Genomic DNA, 20,419 nt, shown 5'->3' on the forward strand with positions numbered 1-20,419 from the left:
AAATGAACCCGCTGTGGACATGTAGCTACAAGTTCCTGCATGAAAATCAGTCTTCATGTCTCTGGGATAAATGCCCAAGAATGTAATCGCTGGGGCATATGGTAAGACCGTTTTTAGATTTGAAAGGAACTGCCAAACTCTTTTCCAGAGTGACTGTACCATTTTACGTTCCCAGAAGCACTGTGTGAATGGTCCAGTTTCTCTGCATCCTTTTCAGCATTTGCGATTATCACCATTTTTCACTTGAGCTATCCTGATAGAGGTGTATTGTCCCCACTGTCTTTTGAATCTATGCCTTTCTTTCCACCCCCACTACCAGTACCTATAATCTCTTGTCTGGACCTTTCCAGTAGTCTTTTGTCCATTTGACCCAACACTTCTGGTCTCCTAAAAGCAGTTATAGTAATGTTTCTCAAACCACAAGATAGATCATGCCTCTCGTATTTAGCCCTCCAAAACCCCAGCATTGACCCAGGTGCTACAAGGCCCTGCTCCCCACCCACCTCTCTGCCTTCATTTTGTTTTTTCCTCCCTCCCTTCTTCCTTCCTTTCTTAGAGAGAGTGCACACAAGAGAGTGTGCGGGGCACAGGAAGAAAGAGAATCTCAAGCAGGCTCCATGCTTGGCACAGAGCCAGTCAGAGGCTCGATCTCACAACTGTGAGATCATAACCTGAGCCGAAGTCGTAGGCTTAACCGACTGAACCACCCAGGTGTCCCTGCCCTCATTTTGAACCATTCTCCCCCTAATTCCCTATGCTTTGGCTACACTGTCAGTAGTCCTACAAAACGACAAGCCCTGTCCCACCTCAGGGCCTTTGCACGTGCCCAATGTGCAGTCCCTCCCTGCACCAGGCTCCAGGAACCAACGGAGGCACCACCTCAGCAGAGAGGCCTGCACTCTCCCGTTCTCTCCGTAAGTTCTCACATTGCACACTTGCATGTCTGCTTGTGTTGTTTACTTGTTTAATGCGTCTCCCCCAGTGGCCTGCGCTTTCCAAGGGCAAGCTGCTCCATCCAGTGCTGTGTTGCTTGGGGTGGGAGCAGGGATTGGCTTCAAGTTGTCAAGAGGAAACCTTTTCAGGGTCATGAAGCTGCTCCAAATCTGAATTGAGATGATGGTTGCACAGCTGTATACATTTACTAAAATCAGTGAATTACACACTTACAGTGAGTGGATTTTATGTAAATCATGTTCCTGAGCCATCGAACTGCCTGGCACACAGCAAGTACTCCCTGAGTAGCTGCCAAAGGAATGACTAAATGAATATTTAATTGTTCTGGAAGCTGGTGTCTCCTTGGACAAAAATTACTCTTTTATCTTGGGGAGAAGATTTTAATGGACCTTTTGGATCTGCAGAGCCAAAACCAAGAGAAAAACAAACGCAAACCCTACCCCAGAGTGAAAGGATACTCTAGGAGGTAACCCCGCTGTATAATAATGTCTGTACAAGAATGTAGGTATGTCTTTGGTTGATTTGTTTCTGTTTTCTTTTCCCTGAAAGTCAGAGTCTCTGCGTGGGACTATTAGAGTGTTGATCCTGTTCTGTTTGCTTGTTTTGTGTGATGGTCTTGTTGTAGGCATTCTCTGGAGTGTGGGTTGGGAAGTGAGATATCAGGTTGCAGGGAAAGGTGCTGCTCCGTGGCCCTCCTCCCACAAGGGTCAGCATGGCTCTGTTCCAATACAACTTTGTTTACCAAAACAAGCAGTGGGCTCCATTTGTGCCCTGGGCTGTAGCTTGCAGACCCGTGTCCTGGAACTCTTTGCAGCCCAGCTGCAAGCATGTTCTGTTTTGGTTTTCATTCTAAAGGCCAGGGGCCTGGGCCTTGGGGGAGAAAACTGCTTTCTTGGGATTACACAGAGAAGATGGCCATGCAGAGCATGGCCCCCAAGGGGCCTCTTTTGGCCAAGGAGTCCTGCTTGGGCGCAAGAGAGAGGGCTGGGGTAGAGAAGAAACAAGGTTGCCCTGGAGACAGGGAAGGAGTCATTTGTTTTTGGATGGGTCAGGGGTACTTCCCCAATGAGGGATGAAGGAATGTTGGAGCAGGAAGGTCAGTGGCTGGGCCCTGTAGGGCTCAGCCTCATCAGTTTCCAGGTCCCTGCCTCTACCTGTGCACCATTACCTGGGCCAGACGGATGTCCTGGGAGGGAGACCACGGGCTCGTCCTCATCCTCCACTTTCTTTAAAACCAACGCGAAGAAGGCAGCAAAGCCCAGCACCTGGGAAACACCCATTGTGAATCCCAGGCCCGAGCTGGCACCTATCAACTCCTGATCTGGGAGGAGTTAGGATCGGGGTCAAATCTGTAGAAACCTTGCTCTGGGGAAGTCAAGTGGGAACCAGCCCATCCTGTGCCAGGAGGGGGTGCGGCTATGAGGCGAGAGGATCTGGGCGGGGCGGAGGGGGGTGGCAGCACCTGGCCACCAAGCAGGCAGAGACAATGAATCTTGGGCTTTCCGTACTTTTCAGACCAAAGCCTTTCCGCCTGTGCCCTCCTGCTGCCAGAGCTCTCTCTTATCTTTCCTACTACCTCGAGTACTGAGTTACATCTTCCTCCTCCCTCCACCCCTCCCTCCTTCCTCCTGCATTGATTCACGGGCACATGCAGGGGAGGGGCAGAGAGAGGGAGAGAGAAAGAGAATGTCAGCCCAGAGCCCCACTCGGGGCACGAACCCACGAACCGTGAGATACTGACCTGAGCCAAAATCAGGAGTCAGACACTTAATGGACTAGGCCACCCCAGGGAACCCTATACCTTCTGATAAAGGCTATTTGGGGCAGAACTGGGGACTAACTGGTAAAATGGGGATGAGGGATTTGGCAAATCTTGTAAGTATGAAGAATCACTGTAAATGTCCCCTCCTTTCGCAGGTGCCCCACCTCCCCCGACACACACAGCATTCCTCCTCCCTGACTCTGTCCAGCGGGAGCTGTGGCTCCAAGCTCCAGGCCAGGGCTCAGTATTCCTCCAACTCTGGTAGTAACTTTACATTTCAGAAATAGGAGCGCATCTTCCAATTGATGCACACATTTAATGACTTGGCATTTTTCTTTTCTGAAGGTAAAGTTCTTGTAAATTGCTAGCCTGTCTCACAGTTAAAAGGATCTTAGAATTGAGGACATACGGTTTTATTCATATTTTACACGTGTGCCCCAGGGCAGGATTTTGTGACCTTACCTTCCTAACCTTGGGTTCTCATAAAACGGAGGCAAGGACCCTCCTGAGGGTGACTGTGACGGGGACGTCCCACATCTTGGTAAGCCTCTAGGCCTGGCCTAGAGTCTCAGTCCCAGAGCCTCTGTCCCCAAACTCGGATTGTCTCGGCAGTTAACGTCATCATTGCCAACCAGGTGCTGTGTAAGCTTGTAATGAATAGATAAAGGGATGATAGAAGCCTAAGGACAGGTCAGCTGGCAGGAGGGAAAGTGTGGGCACAGGGGACCAGGACAGCCTGACCTTCAGAGGCTGGGTGACAAACACACTCTCCACGAAGGAGACGGCCACGGAGATGAGCCATTTGAGGGAGCTGGCCCGCCCGTAGTGCAGGCCGTAGAGCATGGTGAAGAAGGCCGCCACGCCGCTGGTGGCCGCCACCAGGAGCCAGCCCCCCAGGACACACCACCAGGGCAGGCCGCGAGGAGGCTTGCTCGCCATCGGGGAGCTGAAAAGGAGCAGGGTATGATCAGGGTGGCGCACCTACCAGGCTCAGGTTCGCATGCCACTTCACCCCACCAGCTGCATGACTGTGGCTGAGCTCCTTGACCTCTCAGACCTCAGTTTTCTCCTCTGTATCTTGTACCCGCCTCAAAGGGCTTCATTCGACATTCCGTCCGGTTTACATACTTTTATTCTACTGAGGTCACGTTTGTTCGGTGCTTTACACAGATTTGCTCCCATTACTCACGGGAAGCCTAGATGGCTGGTACTATATAATTTTTTTAAACTTTTCTTTAATGTTTATTTATCTTAGAGAGACAGGGGGACAGAGGATCCAAAGCAGGCTCCGTGCCTTCATTGCAGAGCCTGACATGGGGCTCCATCCCATGAGCCGTGAGATCATGACCTAAGCTGAAGTCTGATGCTGAACCAACTGAGCCACCCAGGTGCCCCGCACGTTTTTTTATTATGAAAATTTCTCATCCTACAAAAATCAGTTAGCACTACAAACGCTGAACAATTAGTTTCAACAGCCAAGGGATGGCTGTTAGACTCATTTCATCTACCTTCTCTTTCTCTCTCTCTCTCTCTCTCTCTCTCTCTCTCTCCCTCCTCTCCTCTCTGTCTCTCTCTGTCTCTGTCTCTGTCTCTCTCTCTCTGTCTGGGATATTTAAAAATAAATTCCAGACCTAATATAAAAGCATCCCTAATTACTTCAGAATATTTCTCAAAAATGGTCATTTTCTTACTGAATGACAGTAATAAATTTTCACACCTATCAAAATTACCAATTCCTTAATGTTGTCTAATAACCTGTCTGTATTCACATTTCACCGATTATCTTTAAAAATGTATTTTAAAAATGTTTTATCTTTGAGAGAGAGTGTGTGCACACGTGAGCAGGACAGGGGCAGAGAGAAAGGGAGAGAAAATCCCAAGCAGGATCTGCACTTCCAGCAAAGAGCACAATGGGAGGCTTGATCCCACGAACATGAGAGTTGGACGCTTAAGTGACTGAGCCATCCAAGCACCCCTAAAAATGTATTTAAGTTTGACTTAGGAGATAGGAATTATCATTCCCATTTTACAGATGAGAAAACCGAAGCGCAGAGAAGTTGAGGGACTTGTCCAAGGGTGCACAGTTAGGAAACTGCCCACATGAATATGGCTATACACTGTGAGGTGCTCTACCAAGGGCTGAAAACTGCCTTTTGGCAAACTGCCCTGTTGAAAGCCTTCCTCCCTGAATTTGTGCAGGAATCCTGAATCCCTTCTGCCTGCGAAGATCTGGGTGAACATCCTTCCAAGGTTTCCTGGGCTGCCTTCTCTCTGCAGGCCCCTCCTCTGGTGCCCGCTCAGCACCTGGGGGAGTGGATTACCTGGTGTGTGCCTGGGGTGGGGTGCCCAGCTGGCCCGCAAGGAGGCCCTTCAGGGTCTGCAGCTGGCTGAGGGCCCGGGAGTGGCTCTGGCCCTGGGAGAGGCCGCAGGGCCCCACCAGCTGAAGCTCTTGCTCCATATGCTCCAGCTGGAGGTAGAGACACCGCCTGTAGGCATTGTCCTTCCGAGGGTCACCTGGGCGTGGCACCTGTTCTGGAGGACAAGGGAGAGAAAGCGCCTCAGCTGGTGCCGAAGGACAGAGCGGACAGCCTGCCAAAGTGACAGCAGAGTCAGCGACGGCTTTCTCGTGTCGAGCGCTTGCTGCGTGCCGCGCCGTGAGAGACCTGGGCTCAGAAAGATGGGGAGAGGTACCCGGCTCCCTGGCCAGTTAGCACGCGTAGGCTGCTCTTCACCTTTTAGCAAGGGCGCTCTCAAAGCTTCCTTCCACATGGGCGGAAGAGAACAGAATAAATGCCCATCACTTGCTGCCACAAGAGCCAACCTTGGGCTAATCTTGTTCCGTCTCTGCCCCGCCCCCCAGCGTCCCCCACTTTTTTCTTCTTCTGGAATACTTTAGAGCAAATCCTAGACGTGGTGGTATCTCATCAGCAAATATTTTGATATATACAAGATTTGCCTCCCGCCAAGATTTGCCTGGTGTCGGTCTTGGCCTTTTGTTTTCAACTTTTTTTTTTTTTAATCATGAAAAGGGTCCAGCCTACAAAAGCAGAGAGTGTGAGGACATGACCCTGTACACACCCACGGCTCAGGATTACCAACTCGTGGCCACTCATGCTTCACCTGCACCCAGCCCGCCCTCTCTCCACGGGGATGATTTTGAAGCAAATTCCAAGGCCCAGGTCATGTCCCTAAATATCTCAGTATGCTTCTCCATGTGCTTCTACGATGTGCTATAATGCTACAACGTGCTTCTAAAAATAAAACCACGGTGTCATTGTCAGCCTTTGAAACGAGTGATGATAATCCCTTAATAGCACAAAATAGCCAGTCACTGGCCAAATTCCCTTGATAATCTCATGAATGTTTTCCCACAGTTGGCTGGTTCACATTTCGGCTTCTTAAAAAGTCAAACAAACAAAAAACCCATAAAGATGTTTTTTGTTTTAAATGACTCATTGCAAGAAAGAAACAACGTTGACATTTCCACTGTTGTCCATGTATTTAAGGGATGCACGGCCTCTTCCAGCGGAACCAGGTCTGGGTCTCTGACCCTGAGCTGGAAGGCGGGCACCCAGGGGCACCTCCTCCTGGGACAGTAAAGAGCGCAGGTCGACTGGACCAGCGTTTGTCTTTGCAAGGGGTGCATGAAGCCAGATACGGGAGGTGACAGGAGAGAGCACCCCTGCCCCATGGCTCCCTGGCAGTCACCAGTGAGAAGTGAGCAGGAAGGTAACCCGCCGTGTGAAGAAAGGTGCAGCAGGGCTCGGGCTAGATGCAGGGGAAGGTCTGGGGCAATGTCGACTCTGTCTCCCTGACTCAGGCCTCCTCCCTCACCCTCCTTCCTGGGTCTGCCTAGCCGAGACCACAGCTACAGGTTCTGACATCAACAGCCTTCAGGTTGCAAGCCCTCAGGCAGTGCTTCTGGAAGATACCATCACTCCCTATCAATCATAACACCACTGAAGACCTGCTTTGTATCAGGCTGAGCACATGTCTTGTGACCTCATTCAGTCCTCGAAATGAGCCAAGAGGCTGGATGGATCAATCCTCCCGTTTCATAGGGGAGGAAGCCAAGTCGCAGGTTGAGCAACTTGCCCAAAGTTGCACAATTGCTGGTGCGGCTGTGAGAGCCCCGGGACCTGGCTGGCTCCAGAGTCCACGTTCTGAGGCCTCTGCTAGGAAGACCAAGCCCCAGACTCAAGGCCAGACGTCCAGTGCAGGCATCAGCAGAGCTCCTGCAGGGTCGGCCTTCATAGGCAGCCCAAGCCCAGCTCTCTGGAGCCTGGGGGTCAAGGTGGGGCTGACCGTGGGGTCAGCGTGGGCCCGGCCATGAGGGCCGTAAGTGTTAACAGTGAGGAGTTGGGATCTTGTCTTGAGGGCACTGACTCTCCACACTCGAAGTGTGCTCGAAAGTTGCCTAAGTGACTGGTTAAAATGCAGATTCTGGCCTCAGCCAGAAGCTAATTCACTGTATCAGTGGTGGGACCAGGAGTTTATGAATTCAAATTCCCCATTCTGTAGACTCCGTGTCTGTATTCTAAACAAGATTTACACAGTGATCGGCCTTGTGTGTTAAAAATGGCAGCATTCTTAGCCCACACTATCCAGTATGATAGCCACTGGCCCCATCAATTAAATTAAAATTACCATTAAAAAATTCAGTTCCTTAGTCACACTAGCCACATTTCAAGTGCTCAGGAGCTAAATGGGGCCAGTGGCTGTCATACCGGATGGCACTGATACAGAGCATTTCCAGCACTGTGAGAAGTTCTGTTGGACAGCCTGTTCCGAACACTGGCAACATCGATGTGGGTGGAAGATGAACAGAAAAGGGGCAAGTGGGGAGTCAGAGAGAGTAGTCCAAACCAGAATAATGTACCATATATAGAACTCAATAAAAATGAAATGATGTTACTAAATTTTAGTGGAATACTGTTTCAAAAAGCTCTGAGTTTGAGACCTGCTATTTTTCTGCCAGAGAATTAACCCAGTATTAAAAGGGTGTTAAAGACACACAAGTACCAAACGGAGATTTGCTCCCAGAAGGGCTGGAAGAGAATGGAGGAGTGACTTCTCACCCTGCCACTCCGTGTTCTTTACTGTCTTTCTACTGCCCTGTCCACCATCTTGTGCCCTGCCCCTTACATTTGGAAATGGGTCTGGTTTGACTTTGCACCCCCCAGCACTTCACAGAAAGGAAACTGAGGCGTGGAGAATTGAAGTAACCTGCCCCACATCCCACAGCCCGTTAATCGCAGAGCCAATACCCAGAGTTGTCAGGATGGCCAATGCTCCCCTTAACACATAGGAAAGAACATGCCTTTCTGCTTTGTGCATTCCATCATGACCTGCTGTGCTGACGTCATCCCACTCACGTTCGTTGTGTGCTTTCTATGTGTTGCATGGGGCCAGGCATGAGACAGATGGAGACAGGACAGGGACAGGCTCCCACCTCACAGAGCTCAGGCTCCAGCAAGGTTGCTGTAGATTTTAAATAGCTCTTCACACAAGTCACGATGTGGCAGCAGGCACTGTCAGAGCGACGCAAGAGAAGCTTAGAGGCTAAAGGGTATGTGTCTGGAGGCCCCGTTGTGGCACTGGGGGTGGGGCTGCTCCCCTGAGGAAGGAGTGCTTAAACCAAGACTAACGCCTGATTGGGAATTAGCTAAGAGAGGAGAAAACACATTCTAGATGAAAGGCCAAGCACACATGAAGGCCTTTAGCGGGAAGGCAGCTTGGCGTTGTGAAGAAAGGGGTTGCCTGTGTACAGAGAGGGAGGTGACGGCAGGTGGTTGCAGGGGAGGTCGGTGGGAGACACTGCATAGGACTTCTCGACTCCCTAGTGATCCAGATGCAGCCCAAAGTCCTGTCTCCACCCGGTCCCCTTTCCCAGATCAGAAACATCAGGACTTACCTTCCTCTTGTACAGACCCAAGAGTGCGTGTTGAAGAGTCCTCTCTCTGCTTGGCTTCCTCCCAGGACTCCTGTCCTACCATGTTCTGCACACAGATGACATCTTCCACCAAGGCCAACAGTTGGTTGATGTCCATCAAGGTCACTGACTCCCAGCCAGAGGCAGGTGCTGGCACCTTCAGAGCTTTAAACAGGGAGCTGACGAGTCTCCACATATCCTGCAAGCGAGCCCAGGTTGGGTAAGGGGAACGTGAGCTATAGGTGATGGGGCAGTATAGTGGTCAAGAGAATTCACCCCAGGGCTTGGCGGTCTGGCTTTGAATCCCAGCTTTGCCCACTGAGATGTGACGTTGGACCACCCTGAGCTTCCATTTTGTCACCTATAGAGTCCCTCTTCTAGGATTTGAACTGATACATTCCAGGCTGTATTTCTCAAAGTGTGGCATGTAGTAGGTGCTCAGTAAATGTTTATTGTGCATGAATGCAGAAGGAGTCCCTTCCATGGGTTTCTATGATAAAGGTGTAATATTTTGTACACACAGGGTTTCCAGAAATTGTAGGTGCATACATGTAGGTGTTTTTGTGTATGTATGTGTGCACGTGTATGTACATATACATGTGTGCAAGTGTATGTATATGTTTTTATGTCTTTGTATATGTATATGCACACACGTGTACATGTCTGTAGGTGTGTGCGTGTATACATGTGCACCTGCGTGATGGCTATACATGTGTATACATGCACACGTGGTGTACATGTGTGTGCACTGTGCACATGTAAACATGCATGCACATGTGTGTGTGCACGTGCACATATGTGTGTGTAGTTGATGAATCTTGGTGCCTGATGCTGTCAGACAACGTGGGGTCGCCAGGCCTCAGGCCTCCGTTCTCCCTCCGCCATTTCTGCCCAAGCTAGAACACCCCTCCACCACCAAGGTTGAAGACATGCCTTGGTCACCACTTCAAGTGTCAGAAGGCCATCCTCCATGGACTGCAGTGAGGGGGCCAGGCTGGGGGAGCCCCTGTCCCATTTCCCAGCATTCTGCTCCTTAGTGACCCGAGGACGAGTGTTTCGAAAGATCTGAACGATCAGGAGGTTGATGGGGAACATGAGGAGAGAGCTCTCCAGTCCAATCATCACTTCCTGCCAAGTGAATTCAATTTTACCTAGGACAGAGGAGGGAAGGGGTCAGTGGGAGACTCTCCACCACCACTTCCAGAAGGTGGCTGTGCAGTAAGGACTCACATTGCCCACAGAGATGTCTGGCCCTAGAGTGGCTCCTGGGAGGTGACCTCTAAGCTCTTGGGTTGTTCTGCCCGGTAGGTACACCTTTGTTTACCTGGGGTCCTGGGCCACACTCTATAGTCTATGTTAACAGTGATTAGTGGTGAGGGCCTTGGCCACACAGCATCACCTCAGCCTCTGGAGGGGCCGGAGGCTAAGGTCAGCCATGTGGGGGTCAGCTATGTCTGTGTGAGCAAGCCCCAATAAAACTCTGGATACCAGGGCTCAGGGGAGTGTCCCTGGTTGGCAGTGTTCCATGTGTGTTGTCACACATCATTGTCAGGAGGAGTGAGCATGGTCACAGATCGCCTGTGGGGAGAAGACAACTGGAAGCTGAGTACCTGCTCTCCCCCTGCCCCAGCCCCACGCACCTCTTTCCTTTCCTGATTTTGACCCGTATCCTTCCTCTGTAATGAGTGTAACGGTGTTTCTGATGTCTGTGAGTACTTGTTGAATTATTGAATCAGAGGGTGGTCGTGGGACCTCGGGAATGGTATGGCACTATCCCTGACCGTCATGACAGTGCGAGTTACCCAAGTCCATCTTTTGCTCAGCTGGGTCCTTGGGAACACCCCAGAACATGATGCTGGTCAGCATGGTGCAGAGGAGCATGGAGAAGCAGCAGGACACCCTCTGGACGCGGGTAAAGTTGCTCCGAGCTGAGCAGCCGAAGACAGAATACCAGATGTGTCCATCCTGGAAGCCTGTGGAGGTCTTCATGAGAAACAGGTGGCTGTGAAGAGGCAGGGAGAGAGGGACAGGGATTGGAGAAGGCTGGTCTCTTCGGAGCAGTCCTGGGATGCGGGGGAAGGGCTTGTTTCCAAGATTTATCCTCTACTGTCTCTAGTGTGGGAGACATACGGCACCTTAGCATCCTTCAGAGTTAATGGTGGGGGCTCTGCACAGAGTGAGTTGCAATCCTAGATGGCCCTGCTGCTCGTCGTGTGTCCTCCGGCAAGTTACTTTACTCTTTCCACATCAGTTTACTAGTCTGTAAAATGGGGATAATAACATAATCTGCCTAATGGGACTGTTGAAAGGTTTGTGATCATTTTTGTCAAGCATTTGGTAAAGTAGCTGGCATGTATGTGAGTGTTCATCAGTGTTAGCAAATTATTTTTGTTATAATTTTTTTAATGTTTATTTATTTTTGAGAGGGGCAGAGAGAGAGAGAGAGAGAGAGAGAATCGGAAGCAGGATCCAAGCTCTGAGCTATCAGCACAGAGCCCGATGCCAGGCTCAATCAAACCCACAAACCGTGAGATCATGACCTGAGCTGAAGTCAGATGCTTAACCAACTGAGCCACCCAGGTGCCCCTAGCAATTATTTTTGTTATAATTTTCATGCAGTAGTTAGCTATACTATTAGGTTTGTTATAATTAGTGCATTGGAGGATACTGGTTAAAAATTCCAGGCTATAGGTTCAGGCTCAGTTTGAGAGAATAAAAATTGCAAGACAGGGTTTCTGGAAATGGCACCGTATTCTCCTTAAGAATCTGTGTTATTTCCCTGTGAGCAGAACGTAGTTTAATCAGGGGCCCTGCTTCTCCTGAGTGTGCAGAACTGATGCTCCCAGCTGGCGCCCATTCTGGTGGCCAGTGCCAGCACCCCTCAGAGTTGTACTTTGACTATCATTCTGTAATGTGTGAGTGGCCTGGACTCAGAGTAAAGGTGCATAAAGAGATAGGTCAGCTGCCAACAACAGTGATTTTCCATGTGGTTGTTCTGCCCATCGTTCTATTGACAACTCACCAAATATTTGGTGAGCCTTGTGCTGTGTGCCCCATGCTCTGCTGGGCACCAGGATTCATGGGGAAGTGACACAGTCCTGCCTTCAGACGCCCCTTTGTCTCATTTCCAGGCATCGCACGTTTGATGATCTGCTCCTGTGACCGAGCACTTACTTCGAGTGCTCGCCGTGCTAAGTTTGCTCCCCACATCATTTCACAGGACGCGCACGGGTCCCCGTGGGGTAGGCACACCAAACAACTCCTTTTTCAGATGTGGAAGCTGAGACCTGGAGAGGTGCAGTGACTCTTCCAAGGTCGTGCAGCAAGTCAGTAGCAGCATGTGCAACTGTGCAGTGTGCCCACATCTGTGTTACACTTCTCTGGGGTCCAAGTCTCTCGGACTCAGACTTTTTCCCTTTGCAGGCCGGGCTGTTCAGAGTGGCAGCTAGGAGGGAAAGTCACCTTTCAGTAAATGCACTGGAAACAGACTTTGTTTTTGAACCTAACTCAGAAGCCATTTAAAGTAGAGGTCACGGGGCGCCTGGGTGGCTCAGTCAGTTAAGTGTCTGACTCTTGACTTCGGCTAAGGTCATGATCCCAGGTTTGTGGGATCGAGCCCTGCATCAGGCTCTGCACTGAACATAGAGCCCAGTTAAGATTCATTCCCCGTCCCCCACTCATGCGCTCACTCATTCCCTCTCTCTCTCTCTCTCAAAAATAAAACAAAAATAAAGTAGAGGTGACAAATTCACATACCTAAAGGGACCTGGGTAGACACAAACAAATGAAGTAAATGAGTGAAGTGGGTTGGGAGTAAGATAATAGGAAGTGGGGGCAGCTGGGTGGCTCAGTCGGTTAAGCGTCCGACTTCAGCCAGGTCACGATCTCGCGGTCCGTGAGTTCGAGCCCCGCGTTGGGCTCTGGGCTGATGGCTCAGAGCCTGGAGCCTGTTTCCGATTCTGTGTCTCCCTCTCTCTCTGCCCCTCCCCCGTTCATGCTGTGTCTCTCTCTGTCTCAAAAATAAATAAACGTTAAAAAAAAATTAAAAAAAAAAAAGATAATAGGGAGTGGGTGGGGATTGTGGCAAAACAGAGTGTACATGGCCCGTATAAGAGGAAAGCTGGTCCCCAGCTCTAGCAGATGGGTGCCATGCAGGAACATACTTGCCGCATTTTCATATTTGCCGGGTTTTTGTGGAGTCTCTTGATTTTCTAATATTGGTTGGGAACAGACTGAGTGTCCATCAATAGGAGGATGGCTGAATTAGTTGTGGGACATCCAGTCTTTGGATTATCATGCAGCCAATAAGGAAGAGTTTGACCCAACCACACTGTCTTGGAAGGATGTTCATGGTGTACCATCAAAGAAAAAGGGTGACATAGTAGGAGTAGTTCCATTTTAAAAGATATGAAATAAACGGTCTGTGGTGTTGTATGTGTGCACACGAGTGTGTGTGTGTGTGTGTGTGTGTGTGTACATTTGTATCTGCGTTGATGTGTTTGGGCAGATGTGGAAAGAGGGAAGTAAAGCTAAGGGAGACACGTGCTGAAACACCCGTGTGGAGTAAAACAGCATGAAGAAGGAGCCCCAGTTGGCCAGACATGGAATTTATTGCCTTTCAAAATCAGGCTGTTCAGTCACATAAAACATACTATTGTACGACACCTGTAAAGAAGTACGGATAACCGTTCCAACCGTTTTCACCACGTCAAAGATCATTCTGTGTCAGAGGGTCCATGTCCCTCCAGGGCCCCTCAGTCCCAGCAAGAAAAACTGATTGGTCATTAACGTCACACATTTGAAGCTATGCAGTCCCGATAGCTGAAACATGTTTTTGTTTTGCTTCACCTGGATTGCAGTGCACCTTCCCTAAAGATGAAAGAATAAGGTGAACAGCGTTTGCTTGAAAAGAAGAAAGTACCTGAATTGTTTCCTGTCCTGCTCTGTGGCCACCGGAAATTCTTTGTCGAGGACGCAGTCTCCGACATCAATGGACAGCCACGAGTTGCAGAGGAAATACCACTTCCGGTTCGTTGCCAGGTCATGCACCAGCACCCGGCTCACGTACCTGCAGAAGGGACCCGCGCTTTTGAGGACAAGGTTGGGAGGTGAGGCTTCTTTGGATACCACGAAGGTAACACCTTTGCAAACCTGAGCCCAGGAACAAGAGCTCCTGAAAAGAGAAACTGTATTTTTCTTCATTTTCCTTGGTGCCCTGACCAAAATGCCCCGATCAGCGGGTGAATTTGGCCTCACGTGGGGAGCTCCCGGAGATGCTGCTGCAAGAGGGTACCTTCTGAAACTATTAACCCTAGTGCAGGGCAGCAGGCCCAGGGCCAGCATCCAGATGCAAGTGAGGAAAGCCACGTTGTCTAAATTGTGCGCGTTCAGGGAGGTGCAGACTCGGACGCACAAAACCTCATCTTCCTGCCGGCTTCCACCCAGAGAACGAGCCATCTATTTTGGACTCAGGACTTCATGGGTATCAATCATCTAACCTGATTTAGGTCTTTGATGCCCGCGTAAGGAATGAGATCATCTCGCCTCTGCTGGGATGGGAGATGCCGGAGCAGCCATTTCCCCTGTTGCCTTATGGCCAGTAAGAATAGTGATAGTATCAACAGCCACTCTCTGCTGAGCATTTACTGTGTAATGCGGACGAGGCTCTGGACACGCGTCTTCCCACTTCCAGGAGGACAGCCCTGTCAGGCATGCAAGAGCCTCCTCTGTTGAGGTCACACAGCCTCCGGGGGAGGCCAACATCCAGTGACTGATGGGTGCAGTGCCTGGATGTGGTCAAGACCTGGGCATCTCAGCCCGACTCTGAACACTCCAGAGCTCCCCGTGGGGGTCAGCCACGCTGTTGTGCTGCATCAGAGCTCTGCCCCCTCTGCTCCTCCTGCTTCCTTCTCTCCCTGCCCAGGGGCTGGTCCCAGGCACCCTGCATATTCAACTCTATCTCCGAGTCCAATGTACAGCCCTTGAAGTAGTACTGTGTAATCCCTTAGGTAAATTAAAGACAGCAATGTAAATGCTGTGTTTTTCTAAAGTTGCAAGCCTCTGATGGGGGGGTCAGGCTGGAAATGACTCATCTAGGTGACTAGTTTTGGCCTCACACAGAAGGGGCAGATTCTTGGCTCTGAGCTTGCCAGCTGTGTGACCTTGGGCAAGTCACTTACCTTCCCTGGGCTTGGATTTTCCCACCTGCAAAACAAGGATGAGGGTACTTGTCCCTGAATGAGAGTACTTGGTCATTGTTGAGGAGCCGGTGAAAAAAGGCACAGAAGCAGGAAGGCTTAGCCTAGTGCTTAGCAGGGGCGGCTGTTCCTGCCTCTTCCACTAAAGAATCAGCCCAGTGTCTCCTCAGTCCCCTCTTATTGGGCAAGGTTTGTCTTCACAGCAGGTACCTATCCCCATTTTACAGATGGGGAGCTGGGGGCTCAATGACAGATTGATGCTTCAGTGTGCCAAGGGTGGAGCTAACACTGGACGCCAGGGTTGCAACTTCCAGTCCTTGTAGCTCCTGATCCCATCTGTGTGGCTCATGGATGGGTGGGCCTCTCCCGCCCTCACTGTCCTTATCGGTGAAGTAGGGATCCATTCAACGTGTTTGCGGAGGCTTGTGTGGATCAGCCAGGTGGCACGTGCACAGCCCTGGGCTGGCACTTAGGGGGTTCTCGTGGTGTGCCGCTCCCCGCCCCGTGACTTACCAGGATGGACGGTCCCCTGAGTTGTCATGCCACAGCCGCAGACTCCTCAGTTCCCCCAGGGGGAACAGGGTGGAGAGTAAGAAGACATCTACTCCTCCTCGCTCAAAAACTGGGATGTCAGGATCTGACAGGTGGTGGGGTTCACTCTCTCCATCCAGGCCATATAGGGTGACAGTCACCTGAAATCCAGAGACTAGGAGAGGCCGACTCCCCCTGATAACCAGGCCCTGCTGGCCGTGTTTCCTTGGAAGTGTCCAAAAACCAGCGAAAACCAACATAGCATGGCCCCTTCATTCTCTCTTCTCCTCCCATCTTGGGCCTACTGAATTATTTTTCAGGTGTATGAAGATTTGGGGTCACACTATCTGCATTTACGTATTCAGTGTGAGTTATAAAACTCTTCCTGGTAACTTTTTAAAACTTCCCATGTACTTATTTGTAAGGGCTTTAGGGTAGGGACTGATTTTTCCCCCTAACAGTTATATTCCCAGTGTCTCCCAGAGTACCTGGCCCTGCGATGTGAATGCATGAGTGCCCATTGTCTTGAAAATGCATATTCCTAGGCCCCCCCTCCAGACCGCTCAACTGAAAATCCTGGGGCCGGGGCCCAGGAATCTGTTTTTCTGCAGCTGTCCAGGTGATACTGATGGCTGATTTCCTGAGCAGAAACAGCCACCATACTGCCATCTGTGTTCTGCCCACGTCTGTCAGCCTCACCACTGCAGCGTCCCTGCACCCACGTCCAACTGCCAGCAGCTATCTCTTTCCTGGGGTTTCTTGGGCTGTTAGAACAGAGACTGGAAGTGCCAGAGAATTAATGGCGATACATGCTGTTCTCCACCAGTGACTGATGGGATTCGTGGGTAAGTGACCCAGTTCCCCCAGCCATCAGTGGGGTGACTTTGAGGCCCATGTTGCTTACTATTTTGCCAAGTTCCATAGTGGGTTTAGGCTCCAGCTGCCCAGAGAGGTAACGGATTTGATAATGCACCCCTTATCAGTTCTTTCTCTTCCCTATCAGCTTCCCAGTCGCCTACTGGGGTGTCCTAGGGTCCCCCTCTCAAGGCAACTACTTATGCTTCCACAGCAGGGTTCATCCACTATAGACATCCTGGGCCGGATGATTCCTTGCTCTGGGGGCTTTCCTGTGCATTGTAGGATGTTTAACAGCATCCCTGGCCTCTACTAACCATCCAAACTAAGACAATATCAAACGGACATGTGGCCCAACTCTCCAGAAAGAGAAATGGCCTGTGGATCGTAGGTGTTCACGTCTTTCCTGTAAGGTAGTCTCTTTAGTGTCAAACAGAAATAAGATGAATGTTTCATTCGTTGGATGAAATTAATTCCTATGTTTATTCAGTGAACAGTTACCGAGCTCTTACTCTATGTTAGCCACCTGGTTGAGGACCTAAGACAGCAATAAATAAAAATAAAACAGATGCATACATAAATGAAAATAAGATTTAAAAAGTAACAGACAAATGCCCCACTGTAATGAAGCTCAATGTCATTTTTGAAAAAAACAATGGAGCTTCCTCTGAGATACTAGACACAGTGCCAGTGGTTCTCAAAGTGTGTTCCATTGAGCCCTCAGTTTGAGTAAAGGAACCTTGGAGGCTGCTGTCAAGGATAGTGTATCGAGATGAGGAACATCACACAGGCCAGACTTAACTCAGGATGCCGAAGCATTACAGGGACAACCTGCTGTATGTTCCACAGCCAAATGTTCACGAACCTCAGAGAATTGATAAGTAAGTGAAATAATTTCTTTACTACCTCTCGTCAGCCTGCTCCAGGACAGATGGCTCAGCCTGACCTTTTAGCTAGATGCCAGCTAATCAGTTGACCCCCAAAAATCTAAGACTCCTTGTTTTCAAATGGGAGGCACTGTTCCTTTCTTTCCTTTCTCCCTTCTCTCTGAAGAGTTTTGTTTTCTCTCTACCCGTTGATAACAGTTTGCTGACTCTTCTTATGTGAGCAAATTTGCATGCAGGTTACTAACTGAGTTATTCTTTGATAGGGATAAGGGAGATGACCAGTGTCATAGTGCTAGGCCCCATCTCTCCCTTAACAAGTTCCTACTTTATCTTTTTAAATATTGGGGCTTGGGGTGATGTTTTGTTTGCCAAAAAGATTCTTTCCTGTAAAAAAATGAGAAGAGAAAAAAAAAATCCTACAATACCGTATTCACTATGCTAACGTGACTCAACAGTGGGCCAGCAAGGGCTTTGCTGGGAGGGACACACTGATCAACCGGGGCGGGGGGGGGGGGGGGGGAGTCTTGCATGGACAGGTACCTTCGAGGAAGTGGCTGCCCCTCTCCGGTTTCCAGTGTAGACTGTCACCAGGTAGTGGTACTGGGCAAAGGGATCGTTGTCCTCCAGCACTGTGACCTTCACCTGGACAGAAGGATGACGTTAGGAGGGCCCTGTTTAGTGGGTTCATGCACTGCACAGCAGCCAAGAGCGAGCTGGGCATTCATGACAAGGGAAGAGAGCAAAATTGTGTATGTTATTTATTCATTCCATTGGGTGAGAACAAGTGAAATAAAAAACTTTTAAAATAAAATAGTACAAAATGCATTTCATATTAAATAGGACTCAAAGTAGTCAAACTGGAAATGAACTTGGTATTAAGGTGAGAACGTTCATTGTTTGATCTGGTGAATGATACCAACTCTGTTTATCTAGAATTTCTAACATTGGTAACCAGATTGGGACTCTAAGGGAATTTAAAAGGAAGGAAGGCTAAGGTGGTTTAGCAGCAAAACAAAACAAAGCTGGACTAGAGGTTGCAGTGGGCTCTGTGGTGAGCCATCCAGATCTCCCAGCAGTGGACGGTTGTCTGCTCCAGTTGTCTGGGATGTGACAGCCACCTCTACTAAGGTCATATGCCCTCCTGGGGAGGCTGACGTGCGATGGCAGATTGATGTGGTATCTGGGCATGCTCAAGACCTGGGCATCTCGACCCAACCCAGGGCATCTCTGGAGCTCCCAGCCCAGCTTCCCTTTCTCTCTCTCTCTCTTTCTCTCTCCCTTCCTTCCTTCCTTCCTTCCTTCCTTCCTTCCTTTTTACTTTTATTGTTTTAATTTACATCCAAATTAGTTAGCATATAGTGCAACAATGATTTCAGGAGTAGATTCCTTAGTGCCCCTTCCCCATTTAGCCCATCCCCCCACCCACCACCCCTCCAGCAACCCTCTGTTTGTTCTCCATACTTAAGAGTCTCTTCTGTTTTGTTCCCCTCCCTGTTTTTATGTTATTTTTGCTTCCCTTCCCTTGTGTTCATCTGTTCTGTGTCTTCAAGTCCTCATGAGTGAAGTCCTATGGTATTTGTCTTTCTCTGACTCATTTCGCTTAGCATCATACCCTCCAGTTCCATCCACGTAGTTGCAAATGGCAAGATTTCCTTCTTTTTCATTGCCGAGTGATACTCCATTGTCCTTACACACCGCATCTTCTTTGTCCATTCATCCTTCGGTGGACACTTGGGCTCTTTCCGTACTTGGGCTGTTGTGGACAGTGCTGCTTCTCTTTCTGCTCGTCCTGCCTCCTTCCCTCCCTTTCCAGGGCTGAGCGCAGGCACTCCTTGTGAAACACCCTGCACACTCAGCTCCGCTGCAGAGTCTCTTTCTTGGGAACCAAGCGACAGGGGAGGCGCTTAAAGTATTAATGTTGAATCCCTCGTGTGAATCGAAGACAGCAGTATAAATGCTGTAACTATGAGCTTATTAAGCTTTGTGCCACCTTCACATCCTGAGAGGCGTTGCTGTGTGTGGGGAGGGCGGGAAATGGAGAATATTTCAGAACTTTGTGACAGTGCATCCTTGCAAGCATTTATGTGCTCACTCAGACACTCAGAATTTTACTGAAGGCTCCTTAAATGTCAGATACGGTACACATATTAGAAAAGTAATCAGAACTTTGTTGTTGGCAATTTGTTTTTCTCGTTTCTATCCTCAGACCTGTTTTATGGTCAGGCAGATCTGGGTCTGAATTCTGGCTTCTTGGAGGTGACTTTGGATCAGTTAGTTGCCCTCCCTGATCTTTGGTCTTTTCCTCTGTAAGGTGATAGAGGCACCGTCCAGTTAAGGGTGGACTCAGAAGGCCCGGGTTGTCCATACCCTGCACATTTCAAAGAAAGACCTGGATCTTGGCCAGCTCTTGAAAGATAACCCCTGAGTGCTTGGAATCTCCTGCATGATGAGTGTCTTTTTTTTTTTTTTAAACGTTTATTTATTATTGAGAGATGGAGAGACACAGAGCATGAGCAGGGGAGGGGTAGAGAGAGGGGGAGACACGGAATCCAAAGCAGGCTCCAGGCTCTGAGCTGTCAGCACAGAGCCTGACGCGGGGCTCGAACTCACGAGCTGTGAGATCATGATCGGAGCCACAGTCGGTCGCTTAACCAACTGAGCCACCCAGGCGCCCCAAGTGATGAGTGTCTTTGAATACCTTGGTCCACACCAGGTAGTCTCTGCTAACAGTCTGATTTATGATGAGGGCTTTGGGCCATGCTGTATCAGTCTGACCTCTGGGTGGTGGTGGTGATGATAGGTGATTTGTTGGAGACTGAGTGACTGACCTCAGTTACTCAGTGGGCACTCCATATGTCTGTGGCTGACGCCCCATTAAACCCTGGACCCCAGGGCTCAGGTGAGCTTCGTATGAACTGTCACACGCCATTGCTAGAGAATGTCGTCTGTCCATACAGCTCTCCTGGGGGAGTAGTCGGAAGCTCTTGCCGGATCTCTCCTGAACTCTTCCCTTTTCTGATTTTCATCTGCATCCTTCATTGCAATAAACCATAATCATGAGTATCACAGCTTTTCTGAATTCTGAGAGTCTTCCCAGCAAATCGCTGAACTTGAGGTTGGTCTTGGGGCCTCTCAATCTTCTTGTTAGAGGTGAAGTGAGCATTAAATGGGATAATCACTGGCATTTAGTAAATCCTCAATAAATGGTCAGTAGAATAATCCTCCTGGCAATTTGATGAGAATGGACATTTTATATATAATGAGGCTGAGAAGCTGGCTTGCCTGGGATGACCTGGCTTTG

General features: G+C 49.6%; 1 protein-coding gene across 1 annotated transcript in view; it reads right to left on the reverse strand.

Annotated features, from left to right (window-relative positions):
* The window catches only part of PKD1L2 (polycystin 1 like 2), a 95,452-nt gene that overhangs the window by 19,489 nt on the left and 55,544 nt on the right, over positions 1–20,419 (reverse strand). The window contains exons 25-33 of the mRNA XM_045046016.1: positions 17,659–17,760; positions 15,359–15,537; positions 13,570–13,716; positions 10,451–10,650; positions 9,582–9,799; positions 8,631–8,847; positions 5,038–5,248; positions 3,458–3,662; positions 2,123–2,219 (exon numbers count right to left, since the gene is read on the reverse strand). Of these exons, the coding sequence (XP_044901951.1) occupies positions 2,123–2,219; positions 3,458–3,662; positions 5,038–5,248; positions 8,631–8,847; positions 9,582–9,799; positions 10,451–10,650; positions 13,570–13,716; positions 15,359–15,537; positions 17,659–17,760 (1,576 nt within the window). The remainder of the gene's footprint in view (positions 1–2,122; positions 2,220–3,457; positions 3,663–5,037; positions 5,249–8,630; positions 8,848–9,581; positions 9,800–10,450; positions 10,651–13,569; positions 13,717–15,358; positions 15,538–17,658; positions 17,761–20,419) is intronic.

Source organism: Felis catus, chromosome E2, assembly GCF_018350175.1.
Source record: "Felis catus isolate Fca126 chromosome E2, F.catus_Fca126_mat1.0, whole genome shotgun sequence".
Classification (NCBI taxonomy): domain Eukaryota; kingdom Metazoa; phylum Chordata; class Mammalia; order Carnivora; family Felidae; genus Felis; species Felis catus.